The sequence below is a fragment of the Lycorma delicatula genome, chromosome 1, assembly GCF_047948215.1.
Source record: "Lycorma delicatula isolate Av1 chromosome 1, ASM4794821v1, whole genome shotgun sequence".
Classification (NCBI taxonomy): Eukaryota; Metazoa; Arthropoda; class Insecta; order Hemiptera; family Fulgoridae; genus Lycorma; species Lycorma delicatula.
The window spans coordinates 277,167,423-277,188,344 of NC_134455.1; the positions used below are offsets into that span (position 1 = coordinate 277,167,423).

Genomic DNA, 20,922 nt, shown 5'->3' on the forward strand with positions numbered 1-20,922 from the left:
ATACGGTTACGGTGACAGTGGTGGTTGAGCCACAGCGCCGTGTAACTTCGTACCAACTAAAATCGGAATCAAAAATCCCTAACATGGTTTTTAAATATTTACGATAAGAGTCTTTGCAAGCCAAAATCTACAGAATATCTAGTTTACTAGAGTCGTTAGTGGGAAAATTTTCCATCATTGTTCAAAGTATTTTTCCCTTTCTTCATCACCCCTCAAGGTTGAAATTCAGAAATGTAGAAATTAGTTTATTGACATGAAGGTTACACTCACCAAAAATCAGGTTGATTCTTCATTTGTTTCCGAGAAATTAAAAAAAAAAACAAAAGATAAAATAATATATATATATATATATATATATATATATATATATATATATATGTACATAGCATCCACCTTTACGGCTTCACGCGAGATTTTAATGTAAGCAACCCATTTTCTAACAGTATTAAATTGATAGAACTTCCGGGTATATTGTATTTTTTGTGGCGTTTAGATTTTCTGGTGATTGGTGATTTTCTTTTGAAAGTATTGGCTTTCCGAATTACCAGTTCTGGAAAGTGGAAAGTGCAACATATAGTTGTCTATGAGAAAAGAGTTTCATTGTAAATCAATACTAATGTGTTGAATGTCTGGCCTCGTGAATTATTGACTGTTATAGCAAACGAAAGTTTTATAGGGAATTAAAGCCTCTTGAATTAAAATGGTAAGTCTGTTGACATTATTGAGATGAGAAGTATAAGATCAAGCTCTCCTGTAGCTGGACCTGTCAAAATAGTAGCCTCAAAAATGTGATTTTGCGTAGTTATGATTTGTAATCTCGTACTGTTACATAACCTTGGAGGGTTAAGGTTTCGTAGTAAATAATCGGAACTTCCATTTTAAGATTGAGACTGTGAGCTGGAAAACCAACAGAATTAAGAAAATTTAAATATTCTGAAGGACAGTGGACTTCATCTTCAGTATTGATTACAGAATCTACAGATATTCCTTGCTTTGCCCTTCAACTTTTTCTATAATCACATTATTAATTTAAATGCATAAATATTTCGAGGAGTTATGATAAATCGTTCGGAAAGCCACTCGTACAGTTTTTTGTAAATTTTCCTAATTTATGGATAAATATTGGTAATGAGATTATTCATTGTATGCACAACAGTAACAATGTCAGCGTTGTATACGTTCAGTATCGTATCGGACCGAGCTCGGGCCGCCACATCTACAACTGAGTTTGGCAGATGATCAGGAGATTTGTCCGCTGATATGCGGACTTCTGCCGCCGCGAGTTCGGCATCGGTAAACCGCGTCGGAAGCCGTTCACCGATATCGGTGAACGGCTCCCGACGCTACCGTTCCTGTCTCGATATCTTCCGTCAGTGCATCCCCGTGTAGGAAGAGTCCCTCTATAATGCGTCTAATCTCCGATTCCTCTCGTGAAGCAGGAGCTCTGGGTTTTAACGAACTTATCATGAGAAGCTTGTAGGGTCTCCCCCACGGTTCATTTTCTACTTGGGCTAGTAGTTTGATCCAACATTTTTTTTTTGACTCCCTTATTAATATATTTAGTTCTTTCTTGCAAATTTTATATTGTGCTGTTTATAGGGCCTTGGTGGCGCAATGATATGCCTCGTTGTCAGTCTTCTGAGATGGTGACATTCCTTCATTATTGCGCCTACATCTGGGTTGTGCCAGTACGCCGGAGGGTGATCTTTTATCTGGTGTCTTCTAGGTAGTTCCCTGTAGCAGGCCTCCCACAGACAGTCCGCTAGGCGTACAGTCTTCTCTTCGGCCGCAGGAGTTTCCCCGACTGTTCTTAGATAATGTCCCTCTGCGAATGCTGCCTGGTCCAGGTTCCTAGTGCTCCAGCCGTCGTTGGCATTTTGGTCTCGTCCACGTTCACCACTAGAAATCGTCATAACGATAGCCTGATGATCACTAGCCGTGTATCCTTCCCACACTCTCCATCCTTGGATCCTGGACGCCAGGTCTGGGATGGCAAAAGACACATCTACAACTGAACCAGTAGCACCCCTCCTAAAGGTGTGAGTGCTTCCCGTGTTTAGACAGATTACATTCAGTGCTTCAATCATATCTCCCTGGGCAAGGACGCGGAGCGTAGGGCTCCGAGATGAACACTATGTTTGCACCCATCTTGTAGATAAATCTCTTTAGCATGTCCTGTGCGAGGGCCGCGTGATTTGTATTAATCTGAATTATCTGCATTAGCAGTCCTTATTCTGCACGGTCCTCCCCCGGTTCTCTTTACTGTGCCCTTCTACGGCTCTTTTAGGGCATGCCAAACCGCGCGTACGGTGCTTCTCTTTTGTACTGGTCACGCACTGAGGCTTTCCATTGCATTCAGTAGCATGGTGTCCTGCACCTCCGCAGTTGAAGCAAACACCAGTTCTGTCTTCACCCTTGCAGTGCCTCGCAATGTGTCCCGTCTCCAAGCAACGGAAACAGCGTTGAGGCAGATCTACAGTATCAATCCTGCAGGAGACTATTCCTATTTTAATCCTGCCCTTCTGTACGATCAGTGTGGCATGGGCTGCTGGTATCCGGCACGTTGCCACTCAGCACCTTTCATATCCGGGCCTAACTGTCATCTTTAAGTTCAACGGGAGCGGCTCCCCAATATCCGCCGCCTAGTGAGGAGTCAACATACTACCTTTGCAAGCAGTAAAGCATTATATTTTTAATGTGTGTTTGTTAGTGTAGTTTTAAATGTGTTTTCGAGGTGAAATATATCTAAAAACCTGCCCAGTTATCCCAAAGAATATGGATAAAAATTACTATTTTATTTATCTATTTTACAAGGTACTATTTTCTTTATACCGAACAAAAAATAAAACCCCTTCCTTTTTTTATAATATATATGTAATAATATATAATATATATACATATATATATATATATATATATATATATATATATATATTTATATAAGCTGTAGTTTTTAAAACTTGTACTACAAACGTGCGTTGATTACTTTTGGAAAGTATTGTTAGTATTTTGGGTATTCCAAGCTAATAAATTAATTAAAAAACACTCAATTTTTTGGAAAGATTATACTCTTTTTAAAAAATATATAAGTTTCTTTGAAATATAAAAATTATGGCAGTAGATAATTTTTATTTCACATCGCATTTAACGATTACAAGAGAAACCTGCTTTAATAACTTTACAGGTTTATTTAAAAAAAATTATAGATGTCATATATCTCTACAAAATATAAATTAATAGTGAAATAAGTTTCCCACACAACGCAGTCCCAGAATGATTAATTTTACCATTATAATTTATTAATAATGTACAATAAAACTTAAGTAAGAAAACTGAATGCAAATCTCACCTCGTTCAGGAACAGGTTCTCTTTGCTTTGAAGAGAGGCTTACTTCGTAGGACTGCCTGTAGAGTGTTCCAACAATAGCTGTGCACCGAAGTATCAGCTGGTTTTGCTGGAAATGATGACTCTCTAGTGGCAAATTGAGAGAAAGGAAACTCCATTGCAGAGTTCCATCAGGGATAGATTTGAACCATCTCGCATCAGGTTCACCCACCTGCCAACCATATATATGTATTTATAACAGAATAATAAATTGTCATTAGCGGAATGGGATACAAAGAACGTTATTATTTCATGCAACAACTAATTATTTTTTAAATTTCGAAGAGATAAAAGTGAAATTCTCTTAGTAACGGTGATTGTTTGAATTTTATTATCAGTAAATTTACGAAAGTTCCAGCTATAATTTATTTTTGGCCTGTATCAAAGAAAATATTCAAAATAACATTCGTACAGAATAATCTATTCTAAAAACGTTTGAAAATTTCACATAACATTTTAAATTATAATTTGCTGAACATGTTAATTAGGTAAAATATAAAATAATATTAATATTCTACAATAAAATTAAACATATCGGTGTTAGTAATATTTGTGTACAATTATTTTTTGTTAACGAAATTGTTTTCTTCTTTATAATATTTCAAACCTTTCATTCCCATTTCCTGTAAAATTATAATACAACTCAAAAGATATATTTACGTTAAAGAAATCTTCGTTGATACTTCAAAACCCTTAGCTTTTTTATGGGTTTACTGCAGATGTGCAATAATTTGTGAAAAGATACTATCAAACTTTTTTTTTTCTTAAAAACTGTTCATTTTCTTAAAAACATGAATTAATTTAAAGAAGTATTCATATAATAAAAAATTATGAGAGCGCTTTTAGAAAACACGGTTTATTTGGAATTATTTCAATATGATTATAATTTGTAAATAGAATTATTTCAATATTTAAAAAAAAAAATGAGAAGTAAGGAGTTTCATTATTATATACGCGTAATTATTTTTTTATATCTTTTTTTTCATTGAGTCGGAGGAACCCATTTAGGACAAAGTGACGGACTCGCTAAAAGGTTCCGCACAATGTTGTTAAGAGTGCGTATATGTTCCTGCGCGCTATCAAGTAAACCTCCTATCTCACCGATACTCCCTTTCCAGAGGTAGGTCCAGCAATTAAGCATTACTCAGCCCCGGCGGGTGCCTTTGAGCTCAGGAGGTCAGGAGTCTCAGTACCTCATTACCGACGCTCATCTTCGCAAGCGTGGACGAACGCCGGCTCCGCAGAGGGCTGCCCTTTATCCCCTCGGTCCTTTTTTCCATCTGTCTCACAGGTCTTTTACCAGGTACTCTGTTCTTCCTCACCAAAGACTCGGTTGACTATTCAATCGTCAGCAGTCAAACTAATACAACCACCACACACGCTGATCTGCTTCCTTGTGTTGTGTAATCCTCACAACGTAATCCTTTATTAATTGCCTTTCATTTTTTCCAGTAAGCATTCTCTGATCTAGTCCCTTCTGAGGTTTCTCTTGTCTGATCCACGTAGAAAAGACGAAAAGTATGTGCCAAGGTGTATCCTCTTCTTCACTGTATATGCACCCTTTGGGAGTTCCTGGTCCCAAACCGGTAGAATTATGACAGGTGAAAGCCTATCTCTCCGTATCGGAGAGATATCGCTGGGTAGAGACCGAGCCATGGCTCCAATCTGGGATCAGCTTCTTAGTCCATTCAGCTTTTTACGTGCTTTCCCGCTCAGCCTGCCACTCCTGAATAATTAAGTCATTTGCCTCATTCTTAATCATTCCCTCATGAGTCCAAGTTAACCAGTAGGCTCTTAAGTGAACGGGAGGTACGCTCGCTACGACCTCAGCTGCCCCCTGGAGATCGTCCTGTACGCTACAGTAAGTGTAATTGTGGCCCTCTTCTGAAGGGCGGAAAACCTTCTAACATTCTTTTTCTTCTTGAGGGCCTCCGATCAGATAGGTATGGCGTAAAAACTTTAATTTTTTCCTATTGCAGTGTTCTAAAAACTCCAAAAAAAATACTTTATTACTACTTGCTTAATGCAAAAATTACATCAGAAGAGTACAAAATTTAATAAAATTTCTGATATTAAAGGGATTATGAAAAAGACAATATTTAATAATGAAACCGACGACTCCCTTAATAATTGAAAAAGTACTTTATTAATAGATAAACTGATAACTAAATGTATAAATTATATGTAATGAACTAATTAATCAAAAAGAAATACTCCAGTTATTAAAAAATTAATAAAATACTAAATTAATAATTCAATTAATAAATCAATGAAATAACATTCATTTATTTTTTTGAATAATATTAAAAATTTCAAGTTAAAGTGAAAAACAATATCGTAGATTTAATTGAAAAAATAACTTTAAACTTACAGGTAAAATTATTTTACAAAATAGAAAGAAACTGAAGAATAACTAGGTTGTACGTTTTTTTAACCAACAACTTTTAAACTTCCCATACGTAATAAATTTACCGTTTAAAACCCATAAATGCGCAACTTTTTAAAAACATGTAAATTTTTTTTAGTTAAAATAAGGCATGTGATAGAAAAACCTAATTTAAAAATATCTATTTCTATTTTCCTCGGGAAACTGATGAAAATTTCATTTTGTAGATATGCAAAAACGTGCAGTAGAGTTCAAATTTAGCTTGTCATTTCGATTTGCTGATCTGCAAAAGTTTGGATAAAGGTTAAAAGTTGAATTATACTTCTGGATACGTCAAATTCGGAAAATAATATATAAAATTATTTATTGTTTACTTATACAGTGTTATTATAAACAAGAATAATTTCAAATGTAAATTATTTACCTTTAATGCATACAACATTTATCGATATTAACTTATATAATTGGTATATCAGCTATAAATTTTATTCAGCTCACACTAAATAAAGAATATTTGATTTATGACTCGACAAGTTTAAAAATTACTTGTAAAAATGGTATTTAGTATTTAAGTTTATTTACATATACAAAGAACATTATTTCTAAACCTCTAATTTTGCAACTATCTATCGCATCACTTACGTTACTAATAAACCACTAAATTAAATTTACAGTTATTTATATAATTAAAATATATACTTATTCTAATAAAATAATTTAAAGCAATTTTTTTCTTTGTTTACACGTTGATTTACTGAACATTTCTCACTCGATATTAATGTACATCCTTACAAGTAGGAAATTTACAGTTTTGTCGTTTTGCGTTGTAAACTGGCTAATTTTCAATTCCATCAGTTCTGGCATCTTTCTGTGATAAGAAAGTCCCTTTATACTTTCCTTGTTTGTTCTATCAAATTACTTTCCAAACTTGGCCGTCCACACTTTGTTTTTCGACCAGCTGATATAATGCCTGCGCTACTGAAGCCGGAGTGTTCATTTAGTTATTGTCTGTATTTCTATACCATCATATTTGATTTTACAATATAACATCCATGTATTTAAAACTGCATAAAAACTGTGTGGTAAAATAGCCTAGAATACCATTTTCTTGATTTCACACTGATGGGGCATTTCCCGATATTACTACCTAGCGCATCATCAAAGCCCATATGTGTATTACATTCGACAACTGTAGATGGATTAGGAATCTCTGCATGATGTTTTACTTTCCTATCATAACATGGCCCAATTGTTTCTTTTGGAAGCTCACCAACAAATGTAGACAAGCATAGAACATGATTGTTGTATTTAAATAAAACAGAACTAACATTTACTTCATCTATAGTTCAGGAATACTCTTCTGAAAAACCACGCGATTTTTTCTTTAGTTCTTCGTCTGTAAAAGGTTTACAGTTAGAAATTTTGTTCATCATTATAGTACCAAGAGATTTTAAATATATAACTACAATTAAAGAAGTGTAATAGCGATAAAAAAAAATGTTATGGTTTTTATGCCACGGTAATTCACGAGACACTCTCACATCATTCCCGCTGGCCCCAGGATCTGATTCCCCATTACTTCTGAATCTGTAATCTTTTTCATGCTGATTACATATTTCAAATTTATATGTACACAAAGGACGTGTTTTTAAAACAACATTCTACGATGCTACACTATCGTATTGAAAAAGGCTCTCCCAATCAATTTAGTGGTGAAAATTGGGGCAGCTAAGTGAAAATTGCGAAGAGGTCAGGAGGCCGAGGTATTTCAAAGGAGGTTTCGAGTTGGGCGAGTACCGGAGCGGAATGGCGATCACAATGCACCGGATCTAAATTTAAATTAGTTTCCCATCTACCGCCTGCGGAAAAGGCTGCATAACATCACGATGGATATATGGCAGCTGGAATGACACACTACGACTAAGGGAAAATCCTTGTACAGATTTATTCAAGATCTGGGGGGGGGGGTTGTGCTTTGAGCTCGTTTATAAGGGCAACGGGTGCCAAGTTGCTCACCAATCATATTGATTTAACCAATATCTGTTTCGGTTCCGCCTGGTAGCTGATGAGCTGTGCGTCTGTGGGAGGTCCAGTCAACTGAACACCTGATGTTTGACTGCCCTGCTCTTGAGGGGGCCAGAGACCGGGCCACCCTGAAACTTAGAGCTCAAGGGGAAAATTTGCCACTCACAAACGACGAGTCAATGTGATGAGAGCCGCATTGTCGGACCATGTGTGAGTTCCTTGATGCGGTTGCTTTGTTCAACCGACATCAGCAGTTTACTTAAAGGAAAGACTCCTAACGCACTGCTGTGGGAAGCTAACCTTGAGATATATGGCTGACCACCAGCCAATTAGGGCTCCAAGCGCTTTAATATGGTGGAGAGGTACTTGCTGGCATTCAGTGACCAAGGCATGGCAGCGAAGTGCTGTCTAGAGAAAGTAAATATTTATTTATGGATATAATATTTATTTTTAATAGTTGACGAGGTGCGTTTACCCATTTTAGTAAATATATGACAAGTGAGCGGTTGGGACACGTAATCCGGTGATGTATGGCACCGCAATTAGTCCGCTCACACTGTTAGGTAAGCTCTAGGAGCTAGTTAGGATACTGGTCGCTAGTGTTCGAGGCTTAGTAGCCGTTTTTGGCACAGACATTTGGTCGTATGCTTTAGGGCGTCCGAATGGGGTGGTGGCGGGAGAAATGTCAAGCAAACCAAATATACACACAATACAAAGATTTTATAGCATCACTTATGAGGCTTATCTTTCATGTAGATTTTTAAATGATGACAAATCTTGGTATGATATATCTGCTCGTAAATTGAATGGTGCTCGTTCATAGCCACAGACAAGGATTTTCATCGAGGTGACTAATTACTGGTCATAAGTTATAAAGTTTTTTTTGTTTCGGTCATTTGTAGATGGCTGTTTTCTATTATCATTTAAGTGTAGAATTCTGCGATACAACTCAAATGATTTTAAGGATATTGTTTCTACAACTATATCCAAACCGATTACTACGTCTCAGTAATCTTTTACATTTGGTAAACAGGAGTCAGACGTCAGTATGCAAATGCCTAAATATTTTTTCAACTCAGAAACATTTATATCAATTTGTTTTTCGATATCAGTTTAATGACAACACAAATTGATTTCATCTACAATTTTTTTGTAATATTGTGTCATCAAAAACCTACCTAAAGTACTGATAAGGCGTTTGAATTCTTTTATAACATCAGGCAGACAGGTATCACCAGTAAATTATTATAAACTTCTGGGGCCACTTTTCCCAAACAACTGAAATTTCGACAAGACAGATTTATTTTCTGAATTGGCAGGCTCACAAAGTGTTTTACTACTTCACTCCACTTACTGCAAGAGATTGTGAAGTACCAGTAGTTTCATCACATGCTTGTGAAGAAATTTTTTGGTACTTACCTTTAGATGTAATTATTTTGTTACTAAAAACTATATAATCACTTTCTTTATCAATAATATTCACAAAATTAACTGCTGGGTCTTCATCACTGAAGTCAAATTCACTATCTTCACTATCAGAATGGTATATTATATCTAGTAAACGATTTTTATAAATTATTTTTTCACCAAATCTGCTGTTAATATATAATTCAGAAATTTTACACGCTTTATACAATAAATAAATCATAATTTATAACGAAGTGTAGCTTAAAATATCACACAATTGTAGTGACAGTCAAAGCAGAAAACAAAAAAAAAAACAAAAATAACCAAATACGTTTGCAGATAAGCAAAGTCAGTATAACGGAGAATTATAACAAAAATACCACAAAACTAAACATTTCCTTATTTTAAAATGTAAATATAAACATTAAAAAAGCAAGAAAATAATTTTCCAGGAACTAACTCACCGCAAATAAAAAATAACACCATAACAAATGCCGAAATCCACAACAGTCACAATCACCTGTTGCATTCTCTCAGACAAGAGTGAACATTAATCTAATGCATTCTAGCGTCGAACTATGTAAACTGAACGTAAATGTACACTTTTACCGATAGGCAGAGGAGAAAACCTAGCATGGTAATTCATTGTTAATAAAAATAATGAAGAATAAAACTTCCTTTGTAGAATTGCAAAGATACGCATTTAAGGGTTTAAATAACTGAAATAAGAGTGTCACAGTTCTTTGATATTTGAACGGTCGGCCTCATTAAAAATTTTGGTATGAATATCAGTTTTAAATAATTAGTTAACTAAATAATAATAATAGAAAATAATAATACTTTTGTTTCTGAGGGTAATTTATACAGTTTTAAGTGCTTTACAATTTATTTTCCCTCAAGATGCTAAAACCGAAAAGTAGACGTCTAAAGAAGCAAAGTCATTCTCGAAAATACTATAACAATTAAACTAAATAATAACATTAACAAATAACAATAATAGAAGGAAGAAAAACAATGAAATAATATATATTTTAAATACTCAGTGTAATTAACAAAAGTCATTTAATTTTATAAATATAAAATTTTACCTTCAAAATTCCTATATTTCTAGGTTAAATTTTTTACTATATTTATACTTCAAATCTAACTTCTTAATCGTCTTTACGTTCTTTTTAAAAAATTAATCATATAAAAATAATAATTAATTTGATGACTCATAATTAAAGTGACATATTTTAACGACATTCACAAATACTATTATATTTAATAACGATAATAAAATGTAATAATTTAACATTTTTCCACGACCAACGAAATTATGAAATCAATATTTTAGAAAAGTATCCCACTAATTAAATTAATGAAAGATTTTGTAATGAAAATAAACATCTTCCCAATATTAGAACAGTTTTAACAAGTAAATGAAACTATTAAAGTGATGTTTATAAACAAAACTAAAACATATATTCAAAATAAAATAATTATAAACGCTAAAGAAGCACAACAAATACATAGAAGGTGTTGCAGAAAAATATAAAAATATAAAATTATTTAAATAAAATTAAAAAAATTAAAAATGTATTTAATATATCTCCTGTACACGTAATAGGAAAATACAGAAAAATTCACAAATTTGTTCTAATAATTTATTTTAGTATTATTAACAATAAGATTATTATACTAGTCCTTTTAAACAATTATCTACGAACGCAGATGGCGATATAGCAGTATTTATAGTGATGATATCACTTACGTCTTACTGTTTTGAAATTTTCAGATAAATAATTGATAAATAACAAGAAGTGATAAGGATCAAGGGGATAACTCTATGTTACCAAACCAGCAAAATATTTAAATGAGAACCCATTTTTTATACAAGAATTCATAGAGAAAAAAATTTCTATTGCCTACTGTAAAAATTGTATGGATTTAACCACGTAGATCCTGTGATGCAAAAAATTGAATTTTATCTAAGAAAGAGTGTGAAACTAACAATTGAATACACGATTCAGATCACAAAAAAAAAATTGAGTAAAGATTTTTCTCTCTATAATATTAAAATGTTTTTTAAACCTAAGAAACGAGTGTGTCACAAGACCAACATTTATTAAATCATGTTTAATCTCAGGTTTATGTTATCATTTTGTGTAGTATAGTTTTATTATATTTGCAAGAACTTTTTAAGTCAGTTTAACAATGTTTTTTTTTATAAATTCTGAAGAATACATAGACGAGAAAAAAGATAAGTGATATATTTGTAAATTTAGAGCAGAACCTGTCTTCTGGAGGTAAAATAATAAAAGAAGTCTTAAAACTACAGGGAAAATAACTGGCGAAAGATTTGTCAGTTAAATTTTGTCCTTTGGCAGACATATCTATTTTTTATAGAATAGATAATAAAATAAACTAGCACAATATAATACTAATACGTAATACAAATATATAATTTTAAGATATAACACAGGATTAATACGAAACAAAATATTATGTTTTTATGATAAATATTGACATCAGTTTAATTTGGGATTAGGAAGATCGTGATTCATTATCCCTGAAAAAAGAAATGAAAATTTTATTTGGATAAGGTAGGTTGAAATCTTTCATAAAATATAGAACTTCTGAACACGCAATTATCCACAAAAAATCATGCTTGTGTAAATGAACAACTTTTGTTTCCCTTCTTTCTTACACTTATATTGTGTGTGTGAAAAATTAAATGATATAATTTTTTGTAATTTAAATTATAGTCTCCCGAATGAAAACTAAAATAAAAATAAGGTTACCCGGAGGGTACAATTATTAGAAACGCGAGTAAAACTAGAAGTACAATGATTAACTTACCGGCAAATTGCACGGTAAAATTTGACGTGCAGAGTAAATTTGGCTTAACTATAATAGAGAAAAAAAGTTAAGTGAAAGTAACTCACATTTAACAATTCATTCAAAAATACCGCTGTTCGCTACTTTACAATCAATTGGACATTAGCAGTAAAAATTACGTTAACATTTCTTCTTGTCAATTTCTGTCTGAAGAGAATAAAAACCAGTTACTCACTTTGACTTTTTTTAAGTCAATGTGTGTAGTATAATATTTTATATTTTCTAATGTTAATACAGCCCAAAAGAGTAAAAAGAATAATAATGATTTGATGTACCCGGTTACACTTTTAAATACACTATAAGAAAGGACAACATTTATTGAAATTTTTTTGCTTTAATTCTTGTATAAAAAATGGGTTCTCATTTAAATATTTTGATGGTTTGGTAACATAGAGTAATGTCCTTGATCCTTATTACTTTTTGTTATTTAGCAACTATTTGCCTGAAAATTTCAAATTAAATCACATCTAAAATACAAGTGGAGTTATAATTACTTCATAAATTTCATTAATTTTATAATGTCAAGAACCAAACAAAATTAAAGTACGGTAATGAATTATGAATTACTACGAGTAAACTGGGTATTAAAAAAATGGGAAAAATTATATTTTAATGAATTCCTATTTGGTTATTCGGTAACAACTTTAATACACTACCAGTTAATTTTCTTGTGATAAAAACAAGGTGAAATATTATGGTGAAATGAGAGCCAAGCAAGATAAGATACTTAACCACAGCTAATATACATCTCTCCTACTGAATATGTAATGCATAATTGATATATCGATTTCATCAGTCGGTCATAATGCTTATTATTTTTTGTTTTACAGTTATCGAGCATAGACTACCAAAGTCATTAGCCCTCGTCAATGCCTAAAACAAAACTATGAATAAAAGATAACACAATACTGATTAGGGTGTAAAAAGCCCTGAGAGCTTGAAAGGATAACAAAAGAATAAAGTATAAAAGAAAAAAAATCATATAAATAGAAACACTTTGGTATACATAACTTTAGACGATACATGTGTTGAATACACTTAATCGTTGATAAAAGCTCCACAACTGGATGAGATGTAAAACGTCCTATTCAGTGTAAAACAAGACGTAACAAATACACACAATGAACATCTAAATATCCTCTCTGGACATAGAAACTATTCAAAAGACATTACTTTAAAAATTAAATTTAAATACATTAGAAGAGCTGGATAAAGAAAATACAGCAAATCTCTAACAGCACATTCTTCGTTTTCCAAAATTTTATTTATTTCTCCCTCTATTTTAAATTGACGACACGGATCTCCATATATGATGCAATCTTCCTGTAGTTGTTTGACAGTCAATGGTTTCTGACACTCCTAACAAACCGGTTGACTGCTGCCAGTTAACATATTACTCGAAGTTAGGTTCGTATGTCCTACTCGCAGCCTTATTATAACAGCATGTTCTCTCCTCGTGATTGCAGAGGGATTGGTCTACTTGCAAGGAGAGTCCTTCACGGCGTTAAGTTTCGTTTTTGCCCTTTCCAAACACTGTGCCATTCACATCTGATATAAGCCGACACGTGACACTTAACATAGGCCTGACGGAAATTTCCTCGGACACAGGCGCGTCAGCAGACGCTCAAGCTGCTTCATCCGCAGCCTCGTTTCCAGCAATACCGGAGTGTCCCGGGATCCACATCATTGTGCCCTGTTGTTCTTTCTTGCTTAGCACCCGGAGCAGTGCAAGAATTACTTTCACCAAGGAGTCCGTTGAGTACGCATCGTTGAGCAAGCGTCTTAGAGCCATCCGTATATAAAACCAGCTCCTGGTCGTGTTCGCTTTCAAGCTCCCGAAAACGATGAATTATTACCCGAGAATTACATTACTGAAAAGGTTCTAAATCCAATCGAAAAAGGGCCGATGAAGAAAGGAACCTTCACTATCTCTCTTTCCTTCCGTTTCCCTTTCCTTTCCCCAATTCTCTTGTCCTTGTTTCCCCTTTCCCCTTCCTCTTTCCCCTTTCATCTTTCCTGTTTTTTTTTCTCCTTCTCCCTTTTCATTTCTTTTCCCCTTTTTTTCTTTTTTCCATTTTCCTTCTTTCCTTTTTATTTTCTTCCCATTTTCTTTTTCCGATTTTTCCCTTTCTCCCTTTTTCCCCGCACGTAAATCGGTCCAGCAGTTTTTTATTCTACAGCGGACACACATATCGGAAACTTTGAAATGGCATCGTAAAATGTTTAGGGTAGCGGTTGTTGTTTTTACCTCCAGCAGACAGCGCTGTTTTTCATAAAAAGCATGTTTTTACTTGTCACAGGTGAAACATTTTAGGTAAATAAATAGTAGGTTATAAAAACACGCTCGTATTCGAATGAAATGTTGTGTCAAAATTTCATAGCAATCGGTGAAGAACTTTCAGAGATTTAAGATTTTGAACAAACGAATATTTACAATTATATTTACATAGATAACTCTGGAACCAGTGAAAATAAGTATCACTTATGATACATCGTTGAAAAGCTCTCAATGAGGGCTTTTTATTGCAGTATTGAGCCAAAACTCATTTTTTTTTTCATTTTGGGTTGTTTTGGTCATTTTTTTTCAAGTTGATTACAATCTAAAGGGGAGGTGCACAACTAGATGTTGCAACAATTCTAAATCCAAAATCTCAACATTCTACAGGTATTTGTTTTTGAGTTATGCGAGATGCATACATACATAGTACGTATATCACACCGAAATTAGTCAAAATGGATTCAGAAATGATCAAAATAATGTTTCTGTTGAAATCTGAAAACTGAAATTTTTCGTGATTACAATACTTTCTTTACTTCTACAAGGAAGTAAAAACCATGTTCCTTAAATATGCTTCTAAAAAATTCAACTTTATAACGATAACGCTTATTAAAAAGAAATACTATTTTTGCGTACTTTTTTATCTAACCATTATATATTTACTTTCTAAAATTAAATCAATATAATAAACTGACCTGAATGTTAAAAAAGCATTTTATATATCTAGAACTTTAAACTTCACTGTAAATAGTTATTTAGCAAATATGTATAAATAGAAAAATATTTTAGGCTATTTACCATTTTTGTTTATTTTCATTTAACATTTTTTTAAAACCGTATTACACCACTGTTTATCTTATCATTTTTATGTTAATATAAACTATCAAAAACATTACTTTTTTTTAAATATATATATATTTTAATATTATAAACCGATTCCTTCATTTTTTTTGACAGTGTCAATATTTCTATCCACACTGAGTTTTAATTTTAACAGTTTTGAATCTCGAACAATCATTGTTCGAGATATTTTCAAGCAGATTCAAAAAAAAATTGTCAAGTCCAAATAAGTGATATTCTCCTCTTTATATACTGCTTTAATTTTCTTTTTTATAGCATAGAAGGATGATTGCTTTAAGAATAATTGTGATAACATATTTTTTTCTGGGAAATTATGTCAATGACTGGAGATATTTACATTAGAAAATCTACGTCCTATTATTAAAAGGGTATTGTTTGTTAATAAACTTGTACAACTAAAATGAAGACTAATAATAAAAGTTATTTAATTATTACAAAAAGTAGAACAATAATTCTTCATAAAATTTACAAAAGTATTAATTACTAATTCAATATTTTTAGATGTAATTTTAATTGATCGTGTCTAAAGTATTTTAAAAGTCATATTTTTAGGTATGCCGTATTCATGTATATATCCGTAGAAGTAGCTTGGTAGAGTAAATTGCATTATAGACTTTCAAAGGTGAATGAAAAAAGATACGAGTAAACACGGAAAAACATATATGGACAAGTATCATTGAATAAACTGAATCTTCCTAATAGCATTATAACACATTTATGCGGAAACGTTAATTAGCTCCACAGCAATGTGTAGATGCTAACGTAGGTTAGATAGGGAGACTGTTGTAACAGCACAGGGAATAAAGAGAAGGATGGAGGGAGTGAATGAAGAGTAAGAGGGGTTAAGTGTGGAGCTTGGGGCGGAGCAAAATGAGTGTTTAGCTAATTGCTACAGTGAGAGTGCCGCCGGGAGGGGAACGGTTGGATCTGGCCCAAAAACAGTAGAACAATTAATTTTGTATTCAGGCCAGTGTTGGGTAAATTACTCTCTGTCGGCTTTTATCAAACAAAATTGAAAATTACATTGATCTAGGATATATATATATATACGTAGCGCAGTACAATGACTGAGTTTGATGTGACAGGGAGAAAGTTCGCATAAAGACATCACCGTGATTTACTGTTAAAATTAAATCATACGTAATAATTCAAAATGTTTTTGTTTTTATATTACTTAATATATTCACGAAAACTTAAGTGGCTTTTAACATTATTTTCTTGATTCGTAAAATGCATAAATAAAATGTAATTCTATTCTGAGATTTTAAATTATTTTTATGCCTTTCCGCAAAAGAAAACACAGAAGTGTTACTCTATTTATTAATTTTCACGAAAACACAATGTAAAAAAGTAATATAAATGGATTGTCGGATACAAAAAAATAAATTGCATACCCTATTTAAAATTTAATTGAACATAAATCTATTTAGTTTTCCATTCTTAAATTCGTTTAACTAAATAATTTCGAAGTTAAATTCAAAATTTCAAAAAAATGAATTTATTTTAAAAGTTCTTTTAATTAAAATTTAATTGAAAAAAAAAAACACTTTCTGGTTAAAAATAATTTACGAGTTCGGTAGAATTCTCATTTTCCAAATAAAAACTTAAAGTCCATTAATTTACATAAATTTTAATAATCACCTAGTTAAATTTATGTGCCTAGACGGCCTTACTTTGAAATATTAACACTAATAATTTTAAATATAAGTTAATGAAAAATAACACAATCAAGAAAACTTATGTATAATATACTCATAAGAAATTAACAGGTAATTTTCACAATTGTAAAAAGTATTACTGAAGTGAAAAATACAGATCTAGTCTTCACTGCAGTACTAGACTATTTTCCTCCGATTCTACAATTCAGTAACATTATAGTACGTTCTCTTTAATTTATTCAGTTCACGATATAAAAATTTCAGCTATGAAACTCGATTAAATTTTTAATTTAATATTAGCACACAAACCTTAAACGACATTGAACGTGTTGTGTAGAAAAATTATTTCAGATTTAAGTGTAAAGATTAAACTAGATTTAGGAAGTCGGTCACAAAGTGTTCTCTTCCCTGCTCACGGTGAAGAAAATCTAAAGTCAAGAAACTCATAATCATATTTTTCTTTACTGTTCCTATTTGCCATAATATTACCAAATTAAGTAGCTGCTATTTTCACAAAAATTCTCAAAAGCGATGGCAGTATATTTTCATCAAAATACTGATGAACGATTGAGTATTTGTTTTTCATCTGGAAAGTCCTGTGTTCAAATCCAATTCAAACTTAACTGAATTAAAGATACAGAATTCATATAACTTTGTTCATCCTGGTATTGTATTATTTTATTTTAGGATAGACAATTCAGTTATTTAATTAAACAGGAACAATAATTAAACACTGATAAACATAATTTTTATTTCCTTAAATACGATACATGATTTTAATCTATTTTTCATACTGAAAACGAATATGAACTCAGAATATTCTATCCCCCACCGTTTTTGAAAAAGTTTTAAATTTTTATTAAAGAATGTTTTTTCATTTTTAACGTATAGTTAGCATTTGAAGCTCCTATATTTTATTTTGTTAGTTCATATTTTACTGTTTAACTTAACGTAATTTGTAAGCAATAAATAAACAATACTAGACAAAGAATTAAATCATATCATAGTCACATATTATGACATATGTACCTGTGGTTTGGCGTGAACCATAGGATCATGTAACCAATTGTTACTTTTATTTGTGTCTGGAATTTCTAAAAAATCTAAAAATACAGTAAAATATCCTTCATTGTAATCTGCAATCTGGCCTGTACCTCACAGTGAAATTATTTCAGTTCCTGACCCGAACTGTGAATGTGTATTTCGAAAGCAGAGATGAAGAATCAGGCTAATGCCTGATTCTTCTGAAGAAGACAACAATGATTTTGATTTTGAATTATCTTCCAATAAGCCACATCTTATACCAAAATGTAAATTAAATGACTTGGTTAGGAATTTAAATTTATCAAAAAATCAAGCTGAATTGTTAGGATCAAGATTGCAAGATTGGAATTACTTTTAAAAAATACAAAAATTTCGGAATTATTTCGGAAGCCGACAAAGAACTTTCTCAGTAGTTTATTGATGAAAATAATTTGGTTTATTGCACAAATATGAAAAGCCGCTATAAAGGGAAATGGAATACTAACATGCTAGTCGATTACTATTGGACATTAATTCGGGAGGTGCCTGAGGCTATTTATAAAAGAAAAGCATAAGCGAAATCATTCTGACACAGGTATGGCCATGCAAAATTATCAATTTTATAGATTTTAACTATATTTTCCCTTAACTTTGTTCGAAGCGTAATTTATTTAAAATTAAGGGTAATAGAAAAATTGTATTTACAGATATGTAATGTACGCCAAAAAACAGTTCAAGAAATGCTATCACAGTTACAGAAACATTAATTTTTTTTTTAAAGTGTAATTAATGCAATTATGGATTGCATTCCAAATCCGAATGATGGATGACCATTTTTTATTTTTTAGCGTAAGAAAACTGAATTCTCTGCCTGAAACTGAGAAACGGAATATACAGATGAAAGGCAGAAACGCTATTACTGCTTTAGGTCGATAGGTAGAAATTCATAGCATCATCAAATTATAATATAATTCAATACATGTGCTACTTTATTTTTCATAATCATAATAAAATGTTAAAACCAAATCTATTTTAATGTAAATTAATAAGATAAATATTTTATATGTATATAAATTCAATCTCGTTCTATATATGAACAAGTATATTTATAACCTGTCATTCAGATAATACATTCTTGGTCTCTAATATCTATACTTTTTTATTAACGATACGTGTGGCAGCTTACGTTCTTAGGTATTATAGTTACATGGAAATGATTTGAAAATGTTCAGTAAGTCTGACATATAAAACAGAGCTTGACTTTGCCAAAGATATCAACACATAGGTTACGTATTGTTTGTTGACCGTGAAATACAGGCTGCTCATGAATTTTAGAAAGACTTGACTTTTGTATTTTGAAAGAAAAATCACGGTATTTGCTAAATGGAAAGTCAAAGGTAAGTTGGAAATTGCAAGCTTGGTGTTTTATTTCCTTATAAATTTATTCATATGGTGACTATACTGTATACGTAATGACGAAAATTAATATTACTTTTATTGATTTATGGTTTTATTTTATGAACGATATGTCCGTCATGAAGCATTACGCTAAAATGGACGCTATATCCCTTTGTAAAACTATTGCTTGAAGTGTTCACTTCAAGCAATATCTTATCAGGATAAGATAAAAAGAATTCACTTGAACTATTTTACATCTGTAGTTTGTTGATGTAAAATAGTTCAAGTGAATTCTTTTTATCTTGTCCTCTAAAGGATAATCTTTTAAATAAAAATTGTGTAAACTACTTCTCTGCCTTTTATTGCTTTGGTCTTGCATCTCACGAAAATAGAGACTGCAGAAAGTACTTATAATAACAGAATTTTATTTGATTATTTATAGTCTTTTTGATTTATCTGTTTCAATATACATAAATCTAAGTTTAGTTTGAAACATTTGTTCCAGGTTAACTCCACTTAATAGATATGCAGAGAGGGTTCTGTCAGTTTTTTTGATAGTGATCTTTTTTAGGAAAAAAGAATGGCTTGTTTATAGTTAAGACAAGTTTTCAAGCCATAAAAAGCAACTTGATCCTTTTAATCTTACCTAAAAATACAAATATGTATTTATATTTTAATTAATGTAAAATTTTTATTTTCATATTTTATCATTTAAATTTTATTTAATAACCTGTATTTGTGATTTTTATCCAATATCTATGTAAATATGTTTGCGTTATTTAGCTAGTTTTGAATAACCTCTTTCATACTTTGTTGCTATTAACAAATATCTTCACTATTGAACACATATTTTACTGAATTTTATATTTATATATATTAATTATTTACAATATTCCAGGATGATAAATGACTAATTCTCATCTAAGTTGTTTTTTTAATTCTAAGTATGAATAACTGTGATTTTATTTCTATTGACTGAAATAATTAAAGATATGTTAGATACATATTTTACATATATATTTTATAACGAATTCTTATTATATCTGTATTGCTGGACGATTAAATTGAAAAAACAAATTATGGTTATACTCTACGTTTAATGTTCTGTAAATAAATTAAAATTACAGAAGCCTGATAGTTTTAAAAGATTTTATCTTTAAACAACTATAAATATCAACATTGATGACTTACGCGTTTGGTAGATAAAGAGAATGCGTACAATAGACAAAATACGTTTACAGTAAACGAATGTGTTGTGTATTTTAAGATTTCTATTTTTTTTTTAAATTTACTTCAATAACAAGAGCTGTCTTACGTTATCACTAATACTTGCTAGCAATTATATTATTTAATGCAGCATATATTGATGTTTTCATGCGAATAGTTATGTTGTTTTTTTTGCATTTGTTGTTTTGCATATTAAAAAAACAGACTCCATACTTTGAGAAAATAGAGGAATGAAATTATGATTTTTATAATGCAGAATAAGATGAAATGTTAAAAACTATTACTCATAACAAGAATTACGAAATTATTTTATATACAATATACAGAGTGAGCTATATAAAACCGAACCAACAACGTAACCGCTGCAGAACCGGTAGGTTATGTTGGAATGACA

General features: G+C 31.6%; 1 protein-coding gene across 1 annotated transcript in view; it reads right to left on the bottom strand.

Annotated features, from left to right (window-relative positions):
* LOC142318315 (uncharacterized) overlaps nt 1-20,922 on the bottom strand; it is a 232,534-nt gene that overhangs the window by 9,905 nt on the left and 201,707 nt on the right. Inside the window, exon 5 of the mRNA XM_075354888.1 lies at nt 3,350-3,557. Coding sequence (XP_075211003.1) covers nt 3,350-3,557 — 208 coding nt within the window. The remainder of the gene's footprint in view (nt 1-3,349; nt 3,558-20,922) is intronic.